General features: G+C 42.4%; 1 protein-coding gene across 1 annotated transcript in view; it reads right to left on the bottom strand.

Moving 5' to 3' along the window:
* Positions 1 to 633: 633 nt before the first annotated feature.
* The window catches only part of Tmem182 (transmembrane protein 182), a 49,600-nt gene continuing 24,087 nt past the window's right edge, over positions 634 to 26,146 (bottom strand). The window contains exons 4-5 of the mRNA XM_028865803.1: positions 17,972 to 18,109; positions 634 to 2,696 (exon numbers count right to left, since the gene is read on the bottom strand). Of these exons, the coding sequence (XP_028721636.1) occupies positions 2,476 to 2,696; positions 17,972 to 18,109 (359 nt within the window). The 3' untranslated portion in view covers positions 634 to 2,475. The remainder of the gene's footprint in view (positions 2,697 to 17,971; positions 18,110 to 26,146) is intronic.

The following is a 26,146-nucleotide window of genomic DNA, read 5'->3' as shown; positions in this document are numbered from 1 at the left end:
ATAATCCATTATTTTAGACACCCTTACCATCCAAGCCTAAGCTGAACACCATCACTAAGATGCCCCATGTAGTTTCTCCAGCCGGCTTTAATTCATGAGTTATCTGCCACTGATTGACCCAAGCCCACTGAGAAGGTCCAATACACAGAGCTATCCCAGCTGCCGGAAACTGCAAGGCGTTCCTCATAGCCTTCCTTACTCCCTCTTCTCACTTGAGTCACTGAAGAAGCATCTTATTTGTTAAATGGAAAAGTCATGGTACAAAATCAACACTCTTAAGCAATTTTAACCTTTCCCTTGACTGTTTCCAAAACGAGCTAGTGTACTCCAAACAGATATAGACATAGCATGGACAATCTGAATACAGTGCCCCTCAGACATAAAGCTGTTACACTCACTTTCAAGCAATAGTTTATATATCAAATCAGCAAACACGACTCACCCGCATCCCGTCCACTTCTTAAGCAGTTGAAAATGGTACTTAGCTTCAGTGTGAGTGTCACATTACAACTCGGAAAGACTTCTGCCGGGTGGATCTGTATGAATTGTCATACCCATCAGCTATTTGGCCAATTGCCTTATGATAAACACACAGTAGCCACATAAGTGAAATAGAAAATAAGGGCAACCATCTGAAGTTTATAAATATTCAAACTTTTACTAGAAACAGCTTGCATGTGAAATTTAAATGGCACACAGTCCGGAAAAAAGGTTCCATTCCAAAGTTCTACAAAAAAGAATTGTATGTTCAGATGACACAAACTAACCAGATACATCTAAGCATCGTCTGGAAAACTTCATCGCATGCCATAGCTTAATATCACGGGCAATATGCACAACAGAACCCAGAATTATTTTTCCAATAACCAAGCCAAAGAAAGCCAAGGAGTAAATGAAGCAATATCAAAAGGAAACAGAAGATGACAAAGGGGGAGTAACACGCACACACACAAAAAAATGCATCGATATGGTTTGAGAGACAAGCTGAACACCCTTGGAGCTTTACAAACAGCTGTTTCTATTTCAGGCAAGTGCGGTCACTAAAATGCCTCCTGGGTGAGTAGATAGATCAGGCTCCCCCATTCTTCCAGTTCTCCCTCTGTGTATAAAGCAGGCTGTAGGGAAGGCTGAGGCAACATCACCACTGTACCTTCAACAGGCCAGCAGAGCTAACCCCTCCTTCCCAGAGCACCTTCCAGGTGGTCATCCCCCTGCCTCAGTGCTGCCTTTCCTTCTTGCTACAACTGCAGAAGGCATCGCTGGGTCCCCAACAAAGCTCAAGTGCTCCGTATTTCTCTGCTCATCACAAACACCAAGCTCCTCCTTCATGGAAACTTCCAGAATGCAAGTACCAGCGCAGGGAAGCCTCTCAGAAGGGCTTGATTTCAATCAACAATCCTGGCAAATGAACCTCTTTGATATGCAAAATGTCTGTGCTAGCGAATAATAAAGAATATTTCCCCACAAAACCTTTCTCTTGCAGGAGGTCAGAGGAAATTGTGGGTCTGAGAGTGTTAATGCATCTACTGCAAAGGAAAAAATTGAGGGACAATATGGGAATCAAATGATCAGAAGAACTGGATCCTGTAAAATGTCGGAGCAAGTTAATATGCCATGGTCTTCATAAAGCAAGACTATTATAATCATACATGGAAGTATCTGGGATCTTTATAGCCGGGGAATATTAAAAGTACGCTCTCTCAATAAATTTAGACGTGCTGAACATCTTAGCCATTTAAGTTTTAAATGGGAATTTTAAAATATCAAATAGAATTATGCACTCAGATGAGGCACTTGGTTTTTACATATTTTAAACCGTATTACAATCCAGGGTTAACCCCCTGTAACTTTCTGTGGTTCTAATCTGCATTACTGCTTTCCAACAGTGTAAGGTTTCTGTAAGCATGCATAATTAAGAAAGAAAACACAGATGATGCCGCTGGTAATAAACTAGAATAAGTACATTTGGTATTATTGCTTTGTCCCACTTGAACTCTGGTTCTGATAACAGGGACAACAGTTATTTATTTTTAAATAATGAATCATCTGCTCACATAAGTCAGTGGATGAGTATGTGTCTGTGTATGGGCATGTAGGTGGAGAAGAAACAAAATCAGTCATCTGACATTTGTTTTCCATTCTCAATTATTCTCCTTATTAAAAAATAAAATAGCAGAAGTGAATGTCAAGGAGACGTTCAGCCTACACTTGGTTTGCTGTGGATGATCGCATTTGTACCCAAACTCTATGATGAGCCCACTACCCACTCCTTAGGGAATTAATTCCTCACCAGCACAGACAGCTTTGGGTTCTGGAGAAGTCAAAGGACTTCCTTATGAGCAGAAATCACAAGTAAAATGATTCATTAAAAAAATAACAACTCTTGATGTACATCAACGGATTTTATGCTGATATCATCATCAACAGAAAATGGAAACTGGAGGCACGGTGCTTTGAACACTGGAGGGGCCAAACTTAGTGATGTAGCTGAATATGCCGTCCGACGACTAGAAAGAGTAACCCGGCTAGGAGAGAAAAGAAGATGCCAGCCGGGGCCAGAAAGAAGGACCAGCCATACAGGACAGAAGGGGTGAACTCCCAGCAGTCCTTCATTTTCATGTCTCTGTAGCTCTCCATGTCAGCCACCGCCTGGACCCAGATGACGTACAGCATCACCACCAGGGAAAACAGGACACCTGAGGAAGAGAGAAGACCATTAACCTTTCTGGAGGTACCATTCTCCTGAAGTATTCACATGTTTAAGGGTGAATGCCTCAACTCTGAGCTGAATCAGATACCATTCATGCTACTCGTTAGGAGCTAAAACAGCAGTTCTCAACATGTGGGTCCCCACCCCTTTAAGGGGGTCAAACAACCTTTTCTCAGGAGTTGCCGAAGACCGTTGGGAAACACAGGTATTTACAATGTGATTCATAACAGTAGCAAAATTACAGTTAGGAAGTAGCAATGAAAATAATTTGATAGTTGGGGGTCACCACAGCATGAGGAACTGTATAAAAGGGTCCAGCCTTAGGAAGGTTGAGGACTACCGGACTGAACAGACATGCTGTTGTCCCTCATATTTTAAAGCATTCTGTGGAGAACTTTGCCTGAGAGACAACAACCACAGCTGATATGCATCTATTAAGTGCTTACTGTTTGTCAGGTACTGTGCTGAATCTGTGGACATTTGCATTTGACATTTATACACTTCATAAAGTATATAAATTTTTAAGCAAGCATTGTAACCCATTATTACTTCTTTTGATACGTGCCACGGGTCAGTGGAAACAGTACTGTCATCCCCAGGGCAGTAAGTGTGTACCAGCACAGCTAGTGGTTTTCAGTCCAGGTTCTTCAAACTCTTGCTACACCATGGGAACTCAGCTAACTCTATAGAGCCGCAACCAAGCATGACCACTAAAACAAAAGCTAAGTGAGCGCCACACAGGGACGGATATGACCACCTGAATGTGCAAAATGTGCAATGACAAACATATATGAAAATTTTTAGCCTTTATTTTTATTTTATGTATATGAGTGTTCTGCCTACATGTATGCCTGTGAACCTTGTGCCTACAGCCTGTGCTTGAGGAGGCCAGAAGAGGGTGTTTAATCCCCTAGGACTGGAGTTACAGGTAAGTATGAGTCGCCATGTGGGTTCTGGAAATCAGAAGAATAACCAGTGCTCTTAACCAGTGAGACATCTCTTCAGCATCCCCACTCTGGTCCATCATATATATATATATATATATATATATATATATATATATATATATATATATATATATATATTGAATGGATATATGGGTATATTATATGTCTACTCGAAACATACATACACACATACACATATAATGGAACCATTGTCTTGAAAGAACACTGATGATAAAATAGTCTGAGAATTATAAAACCATAGATTTGAGATCACAGGCTTTATTAAATGAAAGTAATGTAGGGAGGTAAAAAGGAGGAGGGAGGAAAGGGAAAGGAAGAAAGGATGAAAAGAGGGAGAGAGGGAGAAAAAAGGAGGAGGAAGAAGAAGGAAGAAAATATGAAGGAGAAGGGAAGAAGGGAGAAAAAAAGAAAGGCAGAGAAGAGGAAAGGAAGAAAAGAAGAAAGGGGAAAGGGTGGGAGGGAGAAAGGGGAGGGGAATGGAGAGGAAGGCAGAAGAGAAGAGAAGAAGAAACAAGCAGGAAAGGAGGAAGTGACAAGGGAGGGAAGAAAAAAGGGAAGGAGGTGAAGGACGCAAAAAGTGGACAGAGGGGAAGAAGAGAGGGAGGGGGAGGAAGATGAGGAAGGGGATGGGTGCAAGAGGAAGGAGGGAGGGAGACAAAAAGGAAAAGGCAACATCACACAGTTTATGAGCGGTTCCACATGGTCCATCAGTTCAAAACACTGTGGAATTCTGAGAGTGGCGCGTGTGTCACCCCATGAGCCCTTGACCTTAACCACTGAGAAGACAGAAGCTAATGAAGAGTGGCATTTGAGAGCAGCTGTGGGCACACACTCTTCAGATGCAGCTGCTCCTGTAACTAACAGGCAAAAGCACATGAACAGCTTCTGATGATGACATCAACAGCTTCTGATGACATCACTGGTTTCTGATGCCCTAGTGAGTAAACTGCTCCACACAAACTGCATAGCCTGAAGGATTTGGACTAGTCCTAGAACTTGGGGGCATTTGCTGTTGGCCAAAAGGTCAAATCAAGCACGACAGTTACAGTTTTGCTCATTTTGACTTAGTGGATGGAATAAATAATTGGTACTGTCTGAAGTCCACTGATGTGTCAATAAATCTGAGATAATCGATTTCTAAACAGAAAGCGCTTATTTTAGCTCACAGTTTCAGAGGATTGTCTCTGTGGCATCTTGACCCTGTGGCCTTTGGACCTTTCACAAGGTAAAGTATCAGAGTGGAAGCACTTGGCTGAGGATACTGTTTATTTAAGAACGATGAAGCACCAAGGGAGAGGAAAGTGCCAGGGTCCCATCATCCCCTCAAAGGCATGTCCCTAATGACCTAGCTTTCTTCCCTTACACCCTATCTCCAAAAGATTCTACCACCGACAATAGAGGAATAGGCTGGTGTCTAAGCCTTTAACACACATCATCTGGAGAAGACTTCAGATCCAAATGATGACAAGTATAAAATGTTCGTATTTTGACAGCTGTATTTCTATTGTGAAGGGCAGACATGGCAGCATATTGATAGAAGAGAACAGCTTTTAAGAGCCCAGCCATTCAAGTTACTCAGCACATTTCATTGTTGGCTTACTGCACAGAGGGTGACGCCCCACCACCAGGCCATCAAGTTCAGAAAGAATCTTGAGGATTAGACACAGAAGAAAGGTTTGTCACCATGTCAAGATGCACTGGTACCTGAGTTTAAAACTACTCATAATGACCATTCCAGCTATGGCTACATGAATATGTTTCCCCAGTACATGAAATCAAGCAGTTTGTTTCCCTAGTAAGAGAGAATCTTCACTCTCTGATCTGTATTGTATGTGCATATGCTGGTCAGAGCAACTATCAATGAGTAACGGCTGTATCAGAGAAACTGCAGAGACACAGCTGAAGAGCAAACTCTTGACAAAGCTTTACTTGAGGTTTTCTGACAACGATATGGCGGTAGCACATGTTCAGCAGTGACTCTGTGCCTTCAAACACATTTTTACAGCAACTGCATACACAGTATTCCCTGTTAGTGTAAAGGCTTGGGCACTTACAGAATGTCCTTTGCCTCCTGAAAACATGCTACAAATCTCCATGTTATTTGTTGGTATGGTTTTGAACTTCCTTCCATCATGTTTTCAGATATTCTTATTAAAAAATGAAATTGCCTTTGTGAAAAACCAGTCACCCTATATGTATCTTTTCAAAAGTCGATATTATATTAAGAATGTTAAAAAGTACATCATGAGCAATAATGTAGATGATTATTAATGAGAAATAACTTATACTTAAACAATGCTGTTATTTAAAGAGAAAATGCATCATGAAAGCATTAAAAATATTCATTTCTTTAGTTCCTTAATCTGTTCATTAGTTGATGACACAGACTATTTAATGTACATGAAATCAGTTTAGGTTTCTATCTTACCCATGGGGCAAAACACTCAGTACCTTCCTACCCATTAAATTACAAGTGATAATTAGGGATGAGAGGTGGGTGTGAACTATGGGGAAGGTATTCACACCATAGGTATGAATGAAGGTATGCACTGCTAATGCATTGAGTTAGTCACAAGAACCTGTACAAGGTCTATGGGCAAGAGGGGAGTCAAGTAGCTGCTATATAAAACTAGACTAACTAATCAAACCAACAAATCATCAATTCTAATTAGAGCCATACAAAAAGAATAGACATCAAAGATGATCTCTGTCGTGTCAAACTGAATCCACAGTAGTCGACAGGTAGGTGATGGATATGAGAAATGCAGAAGAAACAGTGAATACTCCACAGACTCAGACCTTCCACAAAATGCTAACTAAAAGAAGCAAAGGGTAGCTTTTTGCTAAAGATACCTGCCTAATGCCATGCTGTTCAAAATGATCAAAATGAACATCACCAGGGCTATGTCAAGGTGATTTGTGTGTGTGTGTGTGTATGTGTGTGTGTGTGTGTGTGTGTGTGTGTGTGTGTGCTGGGGGTTTCACTGAATGGATCTGGTGCTGCACCAAAATGCAGAGCCTAATCCAGTCATGAAAAGGCACCAAATCCAAATCCAACACCACTCCAAAAACCCAGAGCCCCGTGCTCTGGAAAAATTCCAAGGTCCGGGAAGTCGAAGAGCTAATTCTGGCTTGATGGGGACTCAAGTAAAATACAAGCAAATACAATTCATGGTCCAGGGTCAGATCCTTTGTGAAGAAAGAAATTAATGGAATAGTTGCAAAAATGATAATGGTGGGAGGTGGGTGAAAGCATTTGCAATTTCTGTGTAACAATGAAGGCAGTCCCCAAACTAAAGAAAAAGGAAACGCCTTGAAGGGAAAAATAGGGCAAACCCGTGGCCATGTGTGCTGGGAGGGATATGGGTAGAGAGGTAGGAAGGCAACATGTGGATCCATCAGAAAAGACGTCCATCCCTCTGGCAGGGCACTGTGACTCTTCATAAGCAATCACTCAATGACTTGGTAGATGCTAAAAGGAGTGTCTCCAGAGGACAACACTACTTACACAAACCCTCTATTATCTGTCTACAGTTGAGAATTTATTTATAGAACATAACACAACAAGCTTGAGTAACAAAGGTGCCACATTTCAAGCCCACCTGCCACCTGGAATAGAAACCAATGCTGAGCTCTGGGCAGCCATTTGTTTTCAAATAAAATGATTATTAAATGTGATCATCTATTTCAAAAGTCCAAATTTATTTACAGTTAAATTTTGTGATACCTGTTTTCTGGAATCTAACTTTCAAAATCAATAAATATCTCACCAAAGGAAAAATCAAAGAATGGTCTGAAAGAGCATTAGGATTTATGGTCATGCTGAACAATGGCTAAGGAACTGAGTAACCTGAAGGGTACACTGAATCACTCATAGATAACATGTGCAAATGTCATTTAAACCTATACATTTTACATGGATTGTCTCACAAAGTTATTTTCTTTTATATGCATAAATTCAATTTGAAAACTTACGCCCTACTCCCCAGAAGAAAAAAAAAAGCATAACATTCCATTACAAACGGACATTGAGCATAGTAATCTATGATAGAAGCAATCAGGGAGTCCATCATGTGGACTCCCTCAAGACCCAGGCAGTCTCCTCCACATAAAAAGAAAGCTGGTCCTGTCAGAGAGAGAGAGAGAGAGAGAGAGAGAGAGAGAGAGAGAGAGAGAGAGAGAGAGAGAGAGAGAGAGAGAGAGAACAGAAAAAGAATCGCACTAGAAAACCTTTTTCACTATGCTATAAAAACAGATTCAGAAGCATGTTTGGATGCAGAAAGTTGAGGCAAAGAAATGAAGTTTCTTTTTGTGTTTTTTTTTTTTGTGTGTGTGTGTTTTCTTTTAAGGCGCAAAGTAAATTATAGACGTTCTATGTTCTTTTCTAGCAGTATGTGTGTGTGGTAGATTGAAAGAGAATGCCCTCATAGACTCAGGCATTTGAATACTTGGTCCCCAGTGGGTGACGTTTTCCACTGAGGTTTCGGGAGTTTGATCTTGCTGGAGGAAGTGTGTCACTGGGGGTGGGCTTTGAGAGTAAACCCTCTTATCTACTTCCACTCCACCCTCTCTCCTCCACTTGCACTTGGAGACACGATCTCTCGGCTTCTTGCTCCTGACACCACACCTGCCACCTGCTGCTATGCTACCCTGGCGTGGCAGGCTCTGATCCCTCTGGACACGTAAGGCAAAATAAACTTTTCCTTTCATAAGTCATCCAATTTGGCCATGACATTGATGACAACAGCAGAAAGGTAATTGATACAGTGTGCATGACATTTTTAACGATGTTGGGGACTGACTTGAAATGATAAACTTGATCTTCAACTGTTCATGTAAAACTGCATTCCCTGTGTCTTTATTTAAATCATAGGTGGTGGTGGGCTACTTTGGGAAGAATTATGAACGCAAGGTCATTCTTTGGTATTTTTTTATTCTGCTGATAGGCAAGTTCACTGACAAATCATTTAGCAGACATGGGAAAGATCACACAGTGCCATAATTTGAAAAAGGGTCAATCCAAGGAAGTTAAGGTAAAAGGAAAATTAGAATCAGGACAAATGGTTTTTTTTTTTTTTTTTTCCCCTGTACTTGGAGATGCACACAATCTAGAGATGGGGCAAGATTGAGCAGAGACCTCTACAGACAATGAGGGGAGGTAAGTGTAGCAAAGTCTGTGCATGGCAGACTCAGGTTACCTTGGGCCTCCTTTTGAGGATGGAAATGATATCTGTAAGCATGCAGGGTGGCCCATGCCTGTAACCAGTACTCAGGAGGTTGAGGCAGAAGGTTTGCTGCCAATTCAAGTTTGGTTATGTAGTGAATACCAGGCCAATGAGAGATAAACAGCAATACTTCAATCCGCCCCCAAAGAAAAGAAGGAAAGAGAGGAGGGAAGGGGGGAGTGAGAGAAGAAAGGAGGAAGAGAGGGAAGAAGCAGAGAGGGAGGGAGGAGAAAAGGAGGTCTACAGTAGCTAAATCTACAGTAGCTTGGACAGATCAAACACTATCCAAGAGGATAGCTCAGACTGGAGCCCAGTAGTACGTGTGCCCCATTAGTCTGGAAATATCCTCAAAGTCCCAAGAACAAGGAAAACATTCCCGGAAGCTCCAGAGAGACACAGTGACCCTCAAAGTTGAGCTGTCTGGAAGGCGACAGAGACTTCTACTAAGAAGAGGAGCAAAGAAAACTCTGGACTCTGAACAGCAACAGAGAACTTTCTTTAGCCAGCGTGCCCCCAAGGAAGACCGAAAGGGAGTCATCCACTGTCAGTTCATAGTGGAAACACTGATTGAGCATAGGATGAAGTCACATGAGAGCTGTCACAAATGCCTCCCTTAGGTATGTACAGGGGCATTAGATGCCTTTGGGGAGGAGGGCGGCAACAAGAAATGTTTGCGGAAAATATACAAACAACCTTCATGCAAACATGTATTAACTTAGTTCCTAACTCATACTAAACTCTGGGACTTTGAAACTCTTTCTAACGAACAAATCCCTCCCCAGCTTGGTGTTTCTTTTCCCCATCCTTTTCATCAATGTACACTTTAGATTTTTGCAAAATGTACAGGTTCAAAATGTATGAATTGATGAGTTTGGAAAAAAAACAAACAAATGCCAGGGAACTACAACATATTTCTCCCTTGGAGAAATCCTTTATGCCCTGTCTACGCATAGCCCATCCCTACTCTACCAAATGGTGTGTCTCACTGTGACTTTAGAAGATCTTGCCAGTGAAGGCCCTGCAGCATGTGGGTTTTCCTGGCACACTTCACTAAGCATCTCTCAGTTCAACCCTTGCCCCCTGTGGTACATGTTAGCAGCGAAGCCCAGCTTGTTTATCCATTCATCCACTGGCGAGGACTCATTGAGGGATTCTAGGTGTGGACTGTTAGGAAAGAAGCTACAATCAATGAATTGTTCTGTGGTACTTTGACATATTCATGGAGCTTTGAAATGATGGATATCATTTGCTTAGGCCAAATAGTTTTCGGAGGGGGGGGGAGGAATGGCAATATTTTATGGAGCATCATGGCATATTGAGCTGACATAATGACCCTGGGTTGTGTTGGTGCTTGGCACAAGCTGAATGCACCTTCTCTCCGACCCCAACCCCCCAGCTGCCCTGCTCAGTCCAACTGAAAACACAGCTCTTGGGGGGAAAACCCCAACAGAGTACAACCTTAATTATCTACACTAACTCCGATTTCTATGCAGAGCTCTCAAGGGTCACTCAATGGTGCTACTGAACAATTACATTGTTGAAAGCCTGTAGCATAGGGGGCCTTTTGTAATCAGTTGGTTTTGACTCCTTCATTTTAAAAAAAAAAAAACTTTCAACATTTCAGACTTGGGAAACAAAAAGTAACATGCAAAGCAGTATGAAATATGATGAAGTTTAATTGTAAAACACCTGTGAACTAACTAGTCTCCAACGTAGTAATCAGGAGACGACTCATGCCTGTGCCCATTTGTCTGGGACTCCTTTGGAAGGAGACACAAGTCTCTGACAGTCAAGGACCATTTCTAGCCTTATGTTTAAAAAATTAATATTTATAACTATGAAAAAGAACTAGATGGCATGAGGCTGGATGCCTGGGAACAGGCAACCAGTGGAACCCGTCTGGATGGAATCTCAGAGTCTCTTCATATCAGTACATTACATTTAACATTAACATACTTCATATTATCATCTTAAGAGGAACACGATATTTACTAGCCTGTTGTCATGTGATTTAATGTGTGATAGCCTGGGTACCTGGTAAATGTCAGTGTTTGAGGCTTCTATGCATTTCCACAAAAGGGACTCATGCAAGCTGATCCACCTCACTGTTAGTCCTACTGCCAAGTCCAACACATGTCTTTTATCCTCTCACTGTTATGAAAAAGGGAAAAGGGAAATCTGCCAATTATGCGTTTGCTAATAGTAATACTTCTCATTATATTCTAATGCACTTTCAAAGTAATTTCATGAATATTGCATTCATTAAAACTAAGACTGTTTTTCTGGGCACACCAGCTAAATGTCCTTTAAAATATGTTAGATTGTACTTTGTAATGATTTGTTGTTTCTTCTTTAGACTAATGGGCGATTGTTTTCTCTTAGTGTCAAATGATGCTCTTTTAATGTATCCTGTTTTGGAAGCTTAAAACAACTAATGCACTGTGTCCAGTTTCCTGCACTCATTTTCTTAGACTTCCCCATTGTTGTCTCTGTAGTCTTGTGATTTCGTCCTAATTGCTCTGGCAGTACAGTCAATATACCAGCCTATCTATCTGGTGTTCACCTCTGCACACACCACCCAACCACTTTCCAAATACATTTACTGCCTCTTCCTTTCCTTCTCTGGAGTCATGATTTTATCTGGTTAGCTGACCCTACGTGTTACATACAGGAGTATGTATCCCAAACACTTGAAGATAATTTTCAGCATTAAACATCTGTGTGCTCGTTACAATGGACACCATTGAGAATGCAGGAATAAACAGAGAATCATCTACAGGCAACTAGGATTTCACCTGAAAAGCTGAGTTTCATTCAACCCTAAGGGGGATTTTATTCACAATCCCTGAGTTTCAGGATATGTTTGAAAGGCACAAGTCTGGATTCTGACCACCCTGGCTTTCATCACATGTCACTGGCTGGAAAGCTTTCCACTGCTGAGTAGCCCTGAGCATGCGTCTTGGTTCTCCATCTGTTACTTCATTGGTAAAGTGGTGATCATATATGATCCCAAATAAGAAAGAGGTCATGGAGAATAAAATGAAGCACAGCATCCAGCACTGTGCTGGGAACATGTTATTCTTAAGAAGAACCAGCTATCATCGTCTTTGTCTTCCTCCTCTTCCTCCTCCTCCTCGTCAAGGTTTGGCATGAGTTTCTGCTAATGGCTAGAGAATGTTATCTCCAGTGTTCTATAGCATCAGAGAGTCTCGTGTGACCCTGCTGTTTCAGAACTGGTCTGGACGCCAAAGAATCAACTCCTGGTTCCTTCCAGCTCTGAGACCTAGATGGAATGTTTACCCGTCATGTCTTTTTAAAATTGACCAGCAGATGGCACCAATCTCCCCTACAGTCTCACCCCGTATAAGCACAAACCCATCCAGACTGGGACTCACCCATCTGAAGGGTGTTTTCTGCTTTACATTACTAGTTTATCAAATCTTCTGGCCCTCCCCACCAGCCCTCTCATTATAGGAAGTGAAAATTCTTTGTACCACGGAGTTCTAGCATAGGTCAGTATGGTCGTCCCACTGGGTCTCTACTAAAATGTGCTTCTCCCCACCGTCACTCCCAACTCCCAGGAGAACTGAATAAGAGGAAAAAAATGTCAGAAGTTATAAAAGTTAGTGAAGAAACAAACACAATATTCCACAATCGTTTACTACTTGATTCTCAGCAAAGCGACTGTTCAAAGGGAAATTTGGAATGATACGAGGTATCTGCAGAGCAATGAGATCCCTTACTGTCCAGAGTAAGTAGATGCAAGGGATACTCACTCTCTGGAAAGCAGAATAAAGCATATGAGAACAAGCCTAATTCTAGACAAGACATGCTACTTAAAGACCAGCAAAAGCCTTTCTGTTTCACACATCTGATGGCCCCTGAAATAAATGATTGATTATATAACAGAATAGTATGTGAGCTGAAATAAATGGAGAAGCCTTAGCTGTAGGTTCTCAGAACAGTGCCACTTTTCAGGAGGATACTGAAGTGATGGGAAGCATTATTCCAACTTGAAGTTCTAGGTTTTCCATAAAGGATCCTCCCAAATTAATATTGTGCTGGCCTCTTGAATGCTAGATGTGCTGAGTCAGAAACTAAGCCATGACTCAGATTGTCCCCAACATATACAGGCGGAGGTGTGACAGCTCTCTGGAACACCATCCTGTGGCTCATCTCCTCTCACGGAAGCATCTGGGGGATGTTGGTAACGTCTTAGAATATTTTTGAAAGAAAAATCTTTGCAGATCTTTCCCAGATAGGATCGGATGAATCTTGCCTACTCTAGCTAGCACATGGCATTTGTGCAAAATGTCAGACCCAGGATAGCAGACAGTGTAATTTGAAAGAAAGCTTCCCACATGACAATAGTATCACACTCAGGAAGCACATGTAGGCACAGTCCCCCATAATGCAACTGAAGGCACCGGGAAGATTTCTCTCCATGGAGCGTGAAGGTGGCAAGGTCTTTATGGTCTCCCAAGAGTACTGTTCTAGGATCATCCAAACTACCGCTCTGCAGATGATCAACTGGAGGGCTGTTTCTACTCCAAGGGCGTGTGGCAGGTACATGCCAGTACACACAGCTTCTCCCAAGCATTCTTTCCACATCCACCTCCAGCACAGAAGTACTAGGAGTGAAAATGGAGCCCTGGGCTTTAGAAAATACTCCACTCCCTGATGGAAGTTTGGCTTCTAGCTTCTTCTGGAAGCCTGTCCATATCTTGCACAGTAGGAAAGACAAGTCTGAAAGAGACTTTAGCAAAGTCCCCATAGCCACATATTTGTTCCCAACTCTTCTCACCACACAGAGCCCCCCTCTGCTCGTCAGGCATAGGCACTGTTTACAGCCTGGAACTTTCAGAATACAGGCACTTGGGCAGCAGGTGCAGCTTGTCAGCAAGCAGTTCCTTCCTAATCTCTTCCTGCTCTGGGTCTCCTGTCGCCTCCTGCTCTTATCAGAGCCTCTCCACACACTTTCTCTCTTGTTATTTATATGGAAAAGTATATGACTGGAACAAGGTGTGCACAGCATACCCCTGTGTGAACCTTAGGTTCAGTCTCAGCCAGAGAGAAAGGAGCCTCTGAGCTAAATCCACGGCTCCTAATGGCTATTTCTCCTCACACATAGGAGAACATCTCCAGTATGAGGTTGTTATGAGTGTTCCTATCACGTGCAGAAATACTTGTGATTTCTTAGGAATCTTTTGCACTATCCTTGATTTTTCTGGAGGAAAAAGCCACAAACCCTACTGTCTTCCAAGCCAGCCTTTACTGACACTGCATTCCTAAGATGGCTCACATCCAAACTCTTTTCCATGGCAATTCTTCCAGAGCAGGAGGGGCCCTGGCAAGCCGTTGAAGGCTGGGATTCAGGCTGTTTGTCCTGCATGATGGAAGGCTTATATAATTCATGCCAGCTCACTCTGCAAATGTCCCTGGTGAGCAATGCTAGCCTGGGAAATAGCTGTCCTGGAGGAGGAGGAGGAGGAGGAGGAGGAGGAGGAGGAGGAGGAGGAGGAGTGCACTATGAAGTCAGAATGAGGCAGAGCACATGGGTAGGACACAAAGTGAGCTCTGCCTCCATCTGTACGCAGAAGCTAGATTCTCATAGCAGGGCTATCTATCCCTTGCTTCCATTCAAATTGCCCAGGCTGTCACCTTTGATTGACAAGATGATGATGACCCAAGAGGCCAGCAGGAATTTCACCAAAACTTAGCTTCTTGCTACTCCAAAGCAGGTGTGAGGCTTTGTTTGCTTCTAACCATCAACACCAAAGCTCAGCAGTCAGCCAGGGTGCCACTCTGGACAAGGCAGGTTACTGTATAATGGGAAGAGAGCCCGCTTATTCTGACTAGCTGGTGAAACAGCTTCTTGTTACAATTTAAAATGTATTTGTTTTTATTTTCAATGTATGGTATTTTGCCTGCATGCATGTCTGTGTTACAGATGATTAGGACCAGCCATATGGGGGCTGGAAATCCAACCCAAGTTGTCAGGAGGAGCAGCCAGTACTCTTAACCAGCTGAGCCATATCTTCAGTTCCCTCTTTCTAGTTATGATGGCTTACCCCTCCTGCCATTGCTGTGGGTTGTCCAGATGATGTCATTGCACTTTCTCCAACACATCAGTGTCTTGCTCATTCATTGCAATAACTACTCTGGTTATTTTATGCTAATTCTGGGATTATAGGCACTCATCTCTAATGTTCTCCATGTAACCTGAATGTTTAGATTTCCATGCCTGCTCATTTTAATGCCTCCTCTGTCTTCTTTCCACGTTAACATCCAGAGAGAGGTAGATACTCGCCTTCTCTTTATCAGAGCCCTCCAGCAGTGTTGCTAAGGCTTTCTCGGGTATGTGCATCACTGAGGCATAGACTGGCAGTTACTACAGAATTTGTTCAGAGCTGCACCTTCGTGGGAAACACATGGCCTGGCCTGCCCAAGGGAGGATCTGCCCAAGTACAGGGTGAGGCTACACCTGCTCTCCAAGCCCTGCCCTGAGTTGGCACAGCATAGAGATATCATGGACCAACCCTTTGCTCCCACTGACAGCTGCAACCTCAGTGTCCCCCTGCCAAGCACAGAATGCCCCACATTCTGCTAATGACAAAGAGCCTTTGTATGTGCACACACCCCAGAACGGCCATTTGGAATTCGGTTGTGCCCTTCCCTAAGACTCATCTGCCCAAATAAATAAAGTGCTCAGTCCTGTTTGTGGCATCGGTAAATTGGCTACAGTGCCCTAGGACCAAGCTGCACCTGTTCCTGAGTGCCTGGCAGAGCACAACAGTAGAGCAGGCAACCAGGAGAGTCTCGCTCACGGAAGTGATGGTCAGACAAGCCCCAGAAAAAAATGGGAATTTGGAATCCTCAGCCCATAGACTGAATGTTCTTCGTTATTGAAATTTATGAACTCTAACCAAATAAAGCATTAGAAGCTCAATTCAGTGCCGTTCTGGAAGTGACAACTTGTGGCACTCTGCACTCAGCATGGTGCAAACAAACCCTTCCTAGCTAATGAATCTGAGGCAAGAAAAGCAGCCCATGGCTGGAGAGATGGCTCAGAGGTTAAGAGCACTAGCTGCTCTTCCAGAGGTCCTGAGTTCAATTCCCAGCAACCACAGGGTAGCTCACAACCATCTATAATGAGATCTGGTGCCCTCTTCTGGTGTGCAGGCATACTTCCAGACAGAACACTATACATAATAAGTTAAAAAAAAAGCAGCCCATGTTTCCTACAGTTCCTGAAAGGATAAAATTGTAAGATTATTAATAATAGACAGATGTCAGACTCAAAGGTTCTTCTGTCAACAGTGTTCAAGGCTAACACTTGAGACATTGACATCAGTATTGTTTAAAGACTGTGTTTGGTGATAGAAACTTCTAGTGGATAGTTAACTTCAGTAGTCTCTGAACTTTTCCTACACCAAATGATACCATGAACTGTGATGTTCTGTTTCATGCAATATTAATTTTATTACTATCCTTGCAAAATCATGTACACTGGATTTATGATTGTGCCATCAAGTAAATTAAAAGTCCACAAATCTATTGTCATAATCAACTACTTTAGTAGCTTCCAAGATAGGCACTGTACAAGCTTGGAGGAAAATAGTATTTCTTTTTCGAATCTCTTCCGAAAAGCATGTGATATCCTTTAGATAAAACACTCCAAATAGGTAAACACATAGAAACAGGAAGGAGATTAGTAGTTTCTGGTAGAGAGGAGGAAGAGGGAAGATAGGTTTCCTTTATAATATGATTAAAATATTCTGAAAGCACATGGTGGTGATGTTTGGGCAAGTCCATAAATGTACTAAAAATTCCACTGAATTACACAGTTAAAAATGGTAGAATGAACGGTATGTGGGTTATACCTTAGTAAAGATGGGCAAAGATGAAATAGCCATGAGCTCTAGCAGGTGCATCCAACTAAAGAGAGGCATCAGAACAGAATGGAAAAGAAGGACAGAACCAGTTAAACTGCCTGCTCCTCAGAATGATGCTGCGTTAGGAGAGGAACCATATGTGATCGTTATCTTCATTATGAAGAGATAAGCACTGTGTTATGTAAAAGGGGTATTGCTAACTGATTGAAATTTGAAGAACATTATCCTGTGCTGTCATGCAGTGATTCTAAAGACAGCAAAACATCATCAGTGTTTTTCCTATAACTTCCACTATGGTCTCACATAGAAACACTCCATTCTCATGATGCCACAGTGAGTTTGGTAAGTCATGCTCAAATCCACCTGTCCTGTTGGGTTTTGTGGTTGTATTTTGTTTGTTTGGTTGGTTTTGGTTTTGGTTTTGGTTTTGGTTTTGGTTTTGGTTTTTGTCAGCTTGACCTGAGAAAAGGAAACCAAAATTGAGAAAATGCCTCCATAAGATTGGACTATAGGCAAGTCTTCAGGGCATTTTCTTAATTAGTGTTTGATAGGGGAGGCCCCAGCCCAGTATGGATCGTTATAACTCTGGACTGGTGGTCCTGGGTTCTGCAAGCAAACAGGCTGAGCAAAGAGGAGCAAGCCAGTAAGCAGCACTCCTTGATGCTCCCTACTTCAATCCCTGCCTTGAGTTCCTGCCCTGACTTCCTTCAGTGAGGGACTTTGATATGAAAGTGTAAGCGAAATAATTTTCTTTCCTTCCCAAGTTGGTTTTGGTCATGGCGTTTTATTACAGCAATGAGAATCTTAACTAAGACACCATCTACCTTCTAGAAATTTTGTCATCATCAATACCAGCCTTCCATTTATACATTATGGTATGAGCATAGAAGACACATTACAGATGAAAAATTATAGGCTATATCCCTTACATCAGGGTGAATCATTAGCCTTGGTGTTTACATCTGTCTACTAGGGGTTCAATAGGCAAAGGCTGCCAGCTCATGGAAAATGGGAAGTCTACAGAAAGTAAAAGGGACAAAGTGAAGAATTACGGTATCTGAGCATCACTGTATTACCATTAATCAAAGTCTGAACTCGAGACCTGTGTCTAAAACCAAAGGCAAAAAATACAGGGGACGTGGTTAGAAATCATGCCTTGGGTGCTGTACCTACCTGCGGCGATGTACGAGCCTCCTCCAGCTTTGTAAAGGAAGTGACTGGCAAAGGGGGCTGCGCAGATGATGAGGAAGCTCGCAGTCAAGGCGGCCACGACCCCCAGAAGCAGCAGGACTGCCCAGAAGCCACGGTAAACTGGAAGCCAAGAACAGAGGACAAGAAACAAGTCAGCCCTGGTTGTAGCAGGCTGTCCCACAGGGAGTTCGTTCCTCAGTACTCTAATTTCGTTCAGGGACTGCTGGGTAGAAACTCACACAGTGGACCAGGAATGATCTTCAGTAGAAATCCTTAGCCAGAAACCAGGCTCAGCCCATTTCGACACACTTCAGTAATGCTTCTTGCTCAGCATCTGTACCACACAAATTCTAAATATGCTCCAGGAGCTCATTCCTCTGGCTACTTTTTTTTCCATTTTGGAAGTGGGAATACTTAAGGATCTGCCCGGTGTGATCACAGATTGGGGATTCACACTAGCTATCCAAAGGCCACACAAAAGTTTACTCTGGGACACATAAAACACTGCTTCACTCCACTAATGATATTTGTACAATGGTGAGCCTCTGATATCCCTAACCAAAAAAAGCTGGCTTCTATTTAGACTGTGGCTCTCATGGAAACTATTCTTAAGACAATAAAAGTTACATCATTAAGAAAAGTTTGTATCAGAAGAAACTTTGTATCAGATATGTGTGGAATATGGCTTTTATTAAATATTTGTATTAAAGGAAGGAAGTTGTATGGGAGTCGTTTACTCAAGGACAGACAGAGCCGAGGGACTGCATGTAGCTAGTGATTAATGGACTGTGGGGCTAGTGATTTACAGTAATCAAATGAAAAGGCGTCTTAATGATCATTTTTGAGCTGGATAATTACCAATCTATTAAACAAATCCATCATTTCCCTAAGGCAAAAACACCAAAATGAGTTCTCTTTTGTATAAATGGGGGTGATCTCAGTGAGACATATTAGTCAAATTACAATTTTCTTAAGGAAAATATAGAATTTTTATTGGGAAACAAAATGTATGTGTCTCAATCCTGCCTGCAAGGAATAAACATGTCAATCAACTGCCATCCTAAGAAACAAAGGACAGGATTATAGAAAGCTGAGAAGAGGGGCCATCACAGTTTGGGGGGAAGAAAGGCTGTTTTTTGGTTGGAGGTAACTGAGCCCTGATTGCAGGGGCGGAAACTGTTAGCTTCCATCTTACTTTCCAATGCTGACCAGTGGGCCATAGCTCCCAGACGTGCTATGATATGTATCTTGTAACTGTGGTCAGGCTGGCAAAATATTCAGTACTCAGGAAACACAGTTCTCCCCAGAGTGCATCTGGGAACTTCTACCCCAGTGAGGCATAGCACCCAAGATCCAGGAGATGATCCATGCTTCTCACAGAGGAACCTAGAAAGGGGATCTTTGTTTTCCCAGAAGTGGGGAAATCCTCATTAAATATTTCCTTTTGGTTCCTGCTCTTTTTGCTGTGTGGCAGAATTACAGAGATCTATACCATAATCCTGGAAGCTTAAGCTGGGCTAGAACTCGATCTCGAAGTGAGAGGGAACAGAGGAAATTGCATAGGGGAGAGAGCTGGAAGACTGCAGTTCTTTGTTCTGACCTACACTAACATCAAGCTCACTCCCGGGTTCCTCAGGCCCAGAGGCCCAAGGGAGTGTGACAAAGTCTTTAAGAAACAGATGACACTGTGAAGTCTCCTGAGCCCCAGAGCCAGCCCCCAGGTAGGACACACCAAGAGCAGGACCCCAAGGCTTCTGAAAGCTCTGTTGATGTCAAAACTGCCACCACAAACATAAGGGACAGAATGAAAAGAATGATTTAGTGCTGAAATAATAGGTTAATATTTTCTGAATTTTCAAAAAAAAACATATGAAGTCTGAAAACTCAATATTCAAACATGTCTAGGTTACAAGCTAGTTATTTGATATACCAGGACCATGAAACTCTGACTAATGCTTTAGAGAACAAGCCATGAGTCAGCAAATAGAAAGCCACTGAGTCATGTCTAAGTTCTTAGATTTCAAACTGGTATTAGAAGCATTGTGAACTGCAGTGAACGCTCTGGAAAATGTTGAGGAGGAAAGTTAGAGTCTATAACAAATTAACTAAGCTGAATTTCTGGATTTGCAGTAATAATTTTGGAAAATGTGAAATCCTGAGAAGTGCTTGAGAGGAGACTAGGAAAGGGAGAGTGGGTGGATTGTTTGGTAAAGCAAATGGAATTTTCTAATACGAATGAGAAAGGGGAACACACACTGAGAAAAATGAATTGAGTTCCAGACACTGTGTGATGGAATCAAAAGCTCTCAAATATGTATCTGTAGAAATCCCTAAAGCAGAGGCAAGAGATTTTGGTATAGAAACAAAGTCGTTCCTAAAGCAAAGTTCAATCAACTCGAGTGTTGACAAATTTATAGACACAAGAAACTCCCAAGTTTATAAGGTCAAAGAATTTCTCTCAGACAGCTGGAAGTAAAGTGGCTAAAAACTCTAGGTATCTTTGACATATTCAGAGAGAGAAAAACGTGTGCATGTCACATACAGGGGAGCAGTGACCACAAATTCCTTATCAGGAAGAACAGAGAATAAAAAAATTATGATCTCAAAAAAATAGAAATAATTAGAAAAACACAGTAGAACACCTCAAGTGCCAGAAGGAGAGCCCCCCAGCCTGAGATTCCGCATCTAGTGACAATGTCTCAGAGAAACAGATGAGAAATAAGGCCATTTGTGACCCAGGAATGAAGCATTTGCCTCAGCAGACCCATCCCACAGGAACTTCTGAAGGGGGATCTTGAGGTCAAAATGATTCAAAACAAAACCATGCACGAAAAATCAAAAGTAAGAAAGGAAAATGTGATTAGTATCTGTGAATAGAGTAAACCATAATTTTCTCCTCTAAATTCCTTAGGATGAATTTAAATACTAAAGTTTAAAATTATTGTTAGCAAGTGCTTAAGAGATGACCCAGCAGTTAGGGTCAAGAGCTGCTCTTTCAGAGGACCTGAGTTCATTCCTAGGACCCATATCAAGTGGCTCACAACTGCCAGTAGAATACAGCTTCTGCAGATCTGAAATGCTCTTCTAACCTCCTTAGGTATCTGCTGCACATTTGAGACATACAGAGAGAGAGAGAGAGAGAGAGAGAGAGAGAGAGAGAGAGAGAGAGAGAGAGAGAACAGACACAGACCACACCCATATCCACATACAAATTTTAAACTGTGGTCAACATAAAGTAGTAGAAAATTGTAGGTATTAGAATTGGTGTCCTGTGTGTCTGTCACTACCTCAATGAATAATAATAACCTTGAATCCATAGCTGGAGGTTCCTGAGCCACTGTCTCTTCTGTGAAACAAAGATGTATGTATTGACCAATGAGAGCTTCTAGAAGGTCACACTACAGAGTTTGTGGTATATAAGATTATAAATGATGATAAGACTTCTTAAAGGTTCCTAAAAAAACTTTTATGCAACCTTACTATATAGGTTTATAAAATAAATATACAAACAAGACATTTACTGATGATAAACTGCTAGAAAGTTTATCATTTTTCTTTTTTTTAATAATTTTTTCTTTTATTTTACTTACCACCCACAGTTTCCCCTTCCTCCTCTATTCCCATTCCCTCACCTCACCTCCTATCTATCCCCACCATCCACTCCTCCTCTGTTCAGAAAGGGGCAGGCCTCCCATGGGAGTCAACAAAGCGCATCATTCCATGTTGAGGAAAGACCAAGCTCCTTCCCCTGCATCAAGGCTGGGTGAGGTATGCCTGCATGGGGAATAAGTTCGAAAAAGCCAGCTCATGTGCCAGGTACAGTCCCTGATGCCATTGCTAGGGCCCCACAAACAGACCAAGCTACACAACTGCCATCCACATGCAGAGAGACTAAGTCAGTCCCATGCAGGTTCTCTAGCTGTCAATCCAGAATAGGACATTTATTTTTAATAAGTTCTTCAGGGGCTAGTGATAAAGCTTAGTTGGTAGAGTGATTGCCTAGCATGCACAAAGCACTGGGTTTGATTCCCAGTGTAGCATAAACTGGGTGTGGTGGTATCTTCTTCTAATCCTAACACTTGGGAGGTAGAAGCAGGAGAATCAGAAGTTCAAGATCAAACATGGCTACATAGCAAGTTGAAGTACATAGTAATTTCATTCTAGAAGATTTGGACTAAAAACCATCAGCCCTGGTTGAACCTAACTATGCGCTCTGTAATGTTTCATGTTCATATCTATATATTCCCCTTCGTGCGGCATCTTCAGCTTTCATTTGGACAGCACTCTGCTATTACTCATAGAGACAAAGAGTCACCACTTCATTAGAGACTGCCTAGCTCCTTAACAAGGGTGTAGGTAAAATGTAAGGCTGTTCATAATGTCTCCCTGCTGTTCATAACCCATACCACAAAGAGCGCCAGCCACTGCACCCTTACATCTCAACAAACACCAAGGTGCCCATGCCTTGAGTAGAACTAAAGAGACACATTCCAAACTAGCATAAGTAGGAAGCATAAGGAAACATTTATTAAGAACTTCTTAGGGAGGATCCATAAAAAAATTACCTCCAAAGAATGGGACAGTGCAGTGAAGATCACTAAACAACATGGACAATTAATTGTGCATAATAGTATGTGTTCATGTGGGAGTATGTACACATGTGTCTGTGTGTTTCTGTGCATGTGTGTCTGGGTGTGTGTGTTTGTGTGGGTGCATGTATATCTGTGCACATATGTAAGTTACTACAGACATGAATTATTACCACAATTAGTATAAATTCTGAGTTCTTATGTAAAGAAAAAAAAAACCACAAAATTCCAGTTACTTATTTTCCACTATGAATACAATAAAAAGGCAGTAAAACCTCATTAATGTGAATGATGGTTGGCAAAATCAGGCCCAAGCTTTAATTGTGAGTTGCTTTAGAGTAAATTCCACCCCTAGCATTTATACCCACCAGGAATCCCCCAAGAATACCCCTGAGGTTGCTGATAACCAGAAACCACTTGATTTAGCAAATGCATGCTGAAGGTGGCCTACATACAAAGTGCCCCAAATTGATAAGGCAAGACACAATCCTTTCATTCACAAGTTCATTACAGCTGGGAAAAGCATACTCATTGAACACTGTGATAAGTGCTCCAGTAGAGGCAGGCTTTATTATATACCATGGTGTCATTTCAAAGCTGAGCAACAGCAAGAAAAAAAAATACATTGTGCTTGGCCTTAATGTTTGTCTTACTCTTTCAGGCAGCAACAGATGGGGTCAGGGTCATTATAACTGGAAGAGGGGAGAATTCTGTGGGAGAAGTAAGAGAAAGCATCTCCCACAAATGCCATTCTGGTAGAATGAGACAATGAGGGACCAGGAAGGGCAGTGAAGCCTATATGACATTCCAAAGACTTGGGCCTGTGTCTTCCCAGTGCTAGAGAGCCCCTGAAGGTCATTAATCAATCATCAATGAAATGGGTACCAAAATGCATGCATCTTTAAACTGATAGAAAAAAAAGGACAGAACAAGTTATTGTAGCATTGCAAGTGGGGGTTCATGAGGGGCTGCCCGATAGCTGAACCATTGGAGTAGGAATGAAATAAACAGTGATATCACTGTTGTACAGGTAATGAGAAACCAGCAAGAAAAATGAATGCCCTCGCTGTCTTTTTTAACCAGATACTCACAGAGTTCAATCTGTCAAGTTACAACTACCTTCTCGACATTTTATAACATTCTAATTTAGATAATAAGACTTCTTTTGTCCAAAGTACAGAGGAAGAAGTCAATCCAAATGACCACAATCTCAAATCTGCAGTGTTTTGTTATTCAGTTACACACACACACACACACACACACACACACACACACACACACACACACACACATCCAGTGATAAATATTCTATCTGTAACTCAAAGATACCTGGTGTGCACTCTTCAAACCTTGCCCTGTGGCCTCAGATGGACACAGGGCGAGTCCAGTGAAACCTGTTCAGCACAACTCCAGGAGCTTCAAATGCTGCCAGTGAAGCCAATGCAAATCCCACAGCCCCACCTCCCTCCAGCACAAACAAGGACTCACGGATATGTTGCTGCAGCCTGAGGCAAGATGCTTGTCATGTAGTAATCCTGTCCTTCATCTCCTTGAACAGCTTGTCTTGGCAGTAACAAACAGGACTAAAAATACAGGAACGTCTGCCCCAAGGCAGGAGGACAGTTTGTACGATGTGTCCATATCTGTGGACTGATCTAGCTTAAGCAGCCACTCATCACTATCAATGGACTTGCTCAGGACTCAAGGTGCAGTGGGAGACCTGGTGAGTTTATTAATCTCCCTGGTTTAAAACTAGCCAAAGTGCCAAGGAATAAGCATGCTGGGCAGGCGGAGCAGGGCTCCCCCTCCATTTTGGCTTGGGGAAGACTGTGTTTCTTCCAGAAGGGTAGAGAGTATTCAGGTATGAATGCATTCACACCTATTAACCCACTAATGCCTCCTAAGGAGACAGAAGGTGGAAATGGAGCCTTCTCCAATGCTGGGACAGAGGGCTTTTCAGAGTTATTGATGGTAATAGCAGTAGCTACAGTCATAGGACTGTCTGGTCCCAAACTTAGAATGGTTTCACTTGAATTTTTCCCAATTTAACCAGGTGCTAAATGGTCTTCAGTCAGTAGACACTGTAATCCGAACTGATCTTTCCCTAGGCTAGAGCCATGGATCAACTCTATTGATTGTATGCAGCATGAGCCAGCTGCAGTTTCCAGTTAGATCTATTGTCACAGAGAGAAATCAACTAGTACCTACAGCTGGCCACATTTCTGAACTCGGATGGTGAGCACACACTTTCAACATAGGATGGCTTCATTAGGACACACTCCTTGTAAGTAAAGGAGTGTCTGTGATGATACAGTACAGCTTGGTAGCAGCAGCATCCAGAATGCTGTCATCTAGGGCAATGAAGAGTAAACAGTGTGTACAAACTCCTGTGTTGTTCAATCCAAGAGACCACATGAGTGTCCTGGGCTTACCCTTCAGCTCAAAGGAGGGCCGGTGTTATCATCAGGCTTCAAAGACCTGGCAAAGCTCTTTATAGTCACAGCGTTCCTCCTTGTGGTGAACTGCATGTCTGTGTCTTTCCTGCCTCATACCCATGTGCTGAAGGTTTAACCCCAGACCCAATGAGAGATCATTGGAAGGCAGGGCCCTTTGGAAAGGAAATGGGTTTGGTTGGGGTCATAAGGTTGGGGTCCTCTATGGAATTAGTGACTTCATAAGATGAAGAAAACATATCTCGTTCCTCTCTGCCAAGTGAGGAGAGTATAAGAAGACAACCAACCAAGAGAGGTCCTCTCTGGAACCCAGGCACACCTCGCCCTGACTTCCTTCCTCCACAACAGCAGCAACAAGCAAATCCCTGCTTCTTCAGTCATCAGTGTGTGGTTGATATATTGTGTACCTTAATAAACTTATCTGGGGATCAGAGAACAGAACAGCCACTAGATTAGGCATAGAGGCCAGACAGTGGTGGCACACACGCCTTTAATCCTATCACTCAGGAGGCACAAAATCAATCTGGATCTCTGTGAGTTCAAGGCCACACTGGGAACAGAGCCAGGCATGGTAGAATACACCTTTAATCCCAGAATTTGAGATTTTATGTTTTTGCTTGGGAGGACACACGCCTTTAATCCCAGGAAGTGATGGCAGGAAGCAGAAAGGTATGTAAGGCATGAGGACCAGGAACTAGAGACTTTTAAATTTTTAGGCTTTTAGCAGCAGTTCAACTGAGATCCATTTGTATGAGGACTCAGAGGCATTCAGTCTGAAGAAACAGGATCAGCTGAGGAATTGGCAAGGTGAGGTTGGCTGTGGCTTGTTCTACTTCTCTGATCTTTCAGCATTCACCCCAATGTCTGGCTCCAGATTTTTCTATTAATAAGACCTTCTAAGATTCATGTTACTCCAGGGCGGTAGCATTTGCTACAGCAGCCTGACTGAAGGCACAACTTGCCCTCTAGAACCTGATCACCACCCTTCTCTCTTTGCAGGGTCATAGCAAGTTACGCCCTTGCCTGCACATAAAGCCAATGAGTTGGTCAAGAAGGAAAGGGGACAGATTCAAGAGATGGAATGCCCATCCTTAGTCATGTGACTGTGAGCCAAT

This window comes from Peromyscus leucopus, chromosome 16_21 (genome assembly GCF_004664715.2).
Source record: "Peromyscus leucopus breed LL Stock chromosome 16_21, UCI_PerLeu_2.1, whole genome shotgun sequence".
In the NCBI taxonomy this organism is placed as follows: domain Eukaryota; kingdom Metazoa; phylum Chordata; class Mammalia; order Rodentia; family Cricetidae; genus Peromyscus; species Peromyscus leucopus.
The sequence above is the reverse complement of the archived record's forward strand: the minus strand, read 5'-3'. Positions and strand labels throughout refer to the sequence as shown.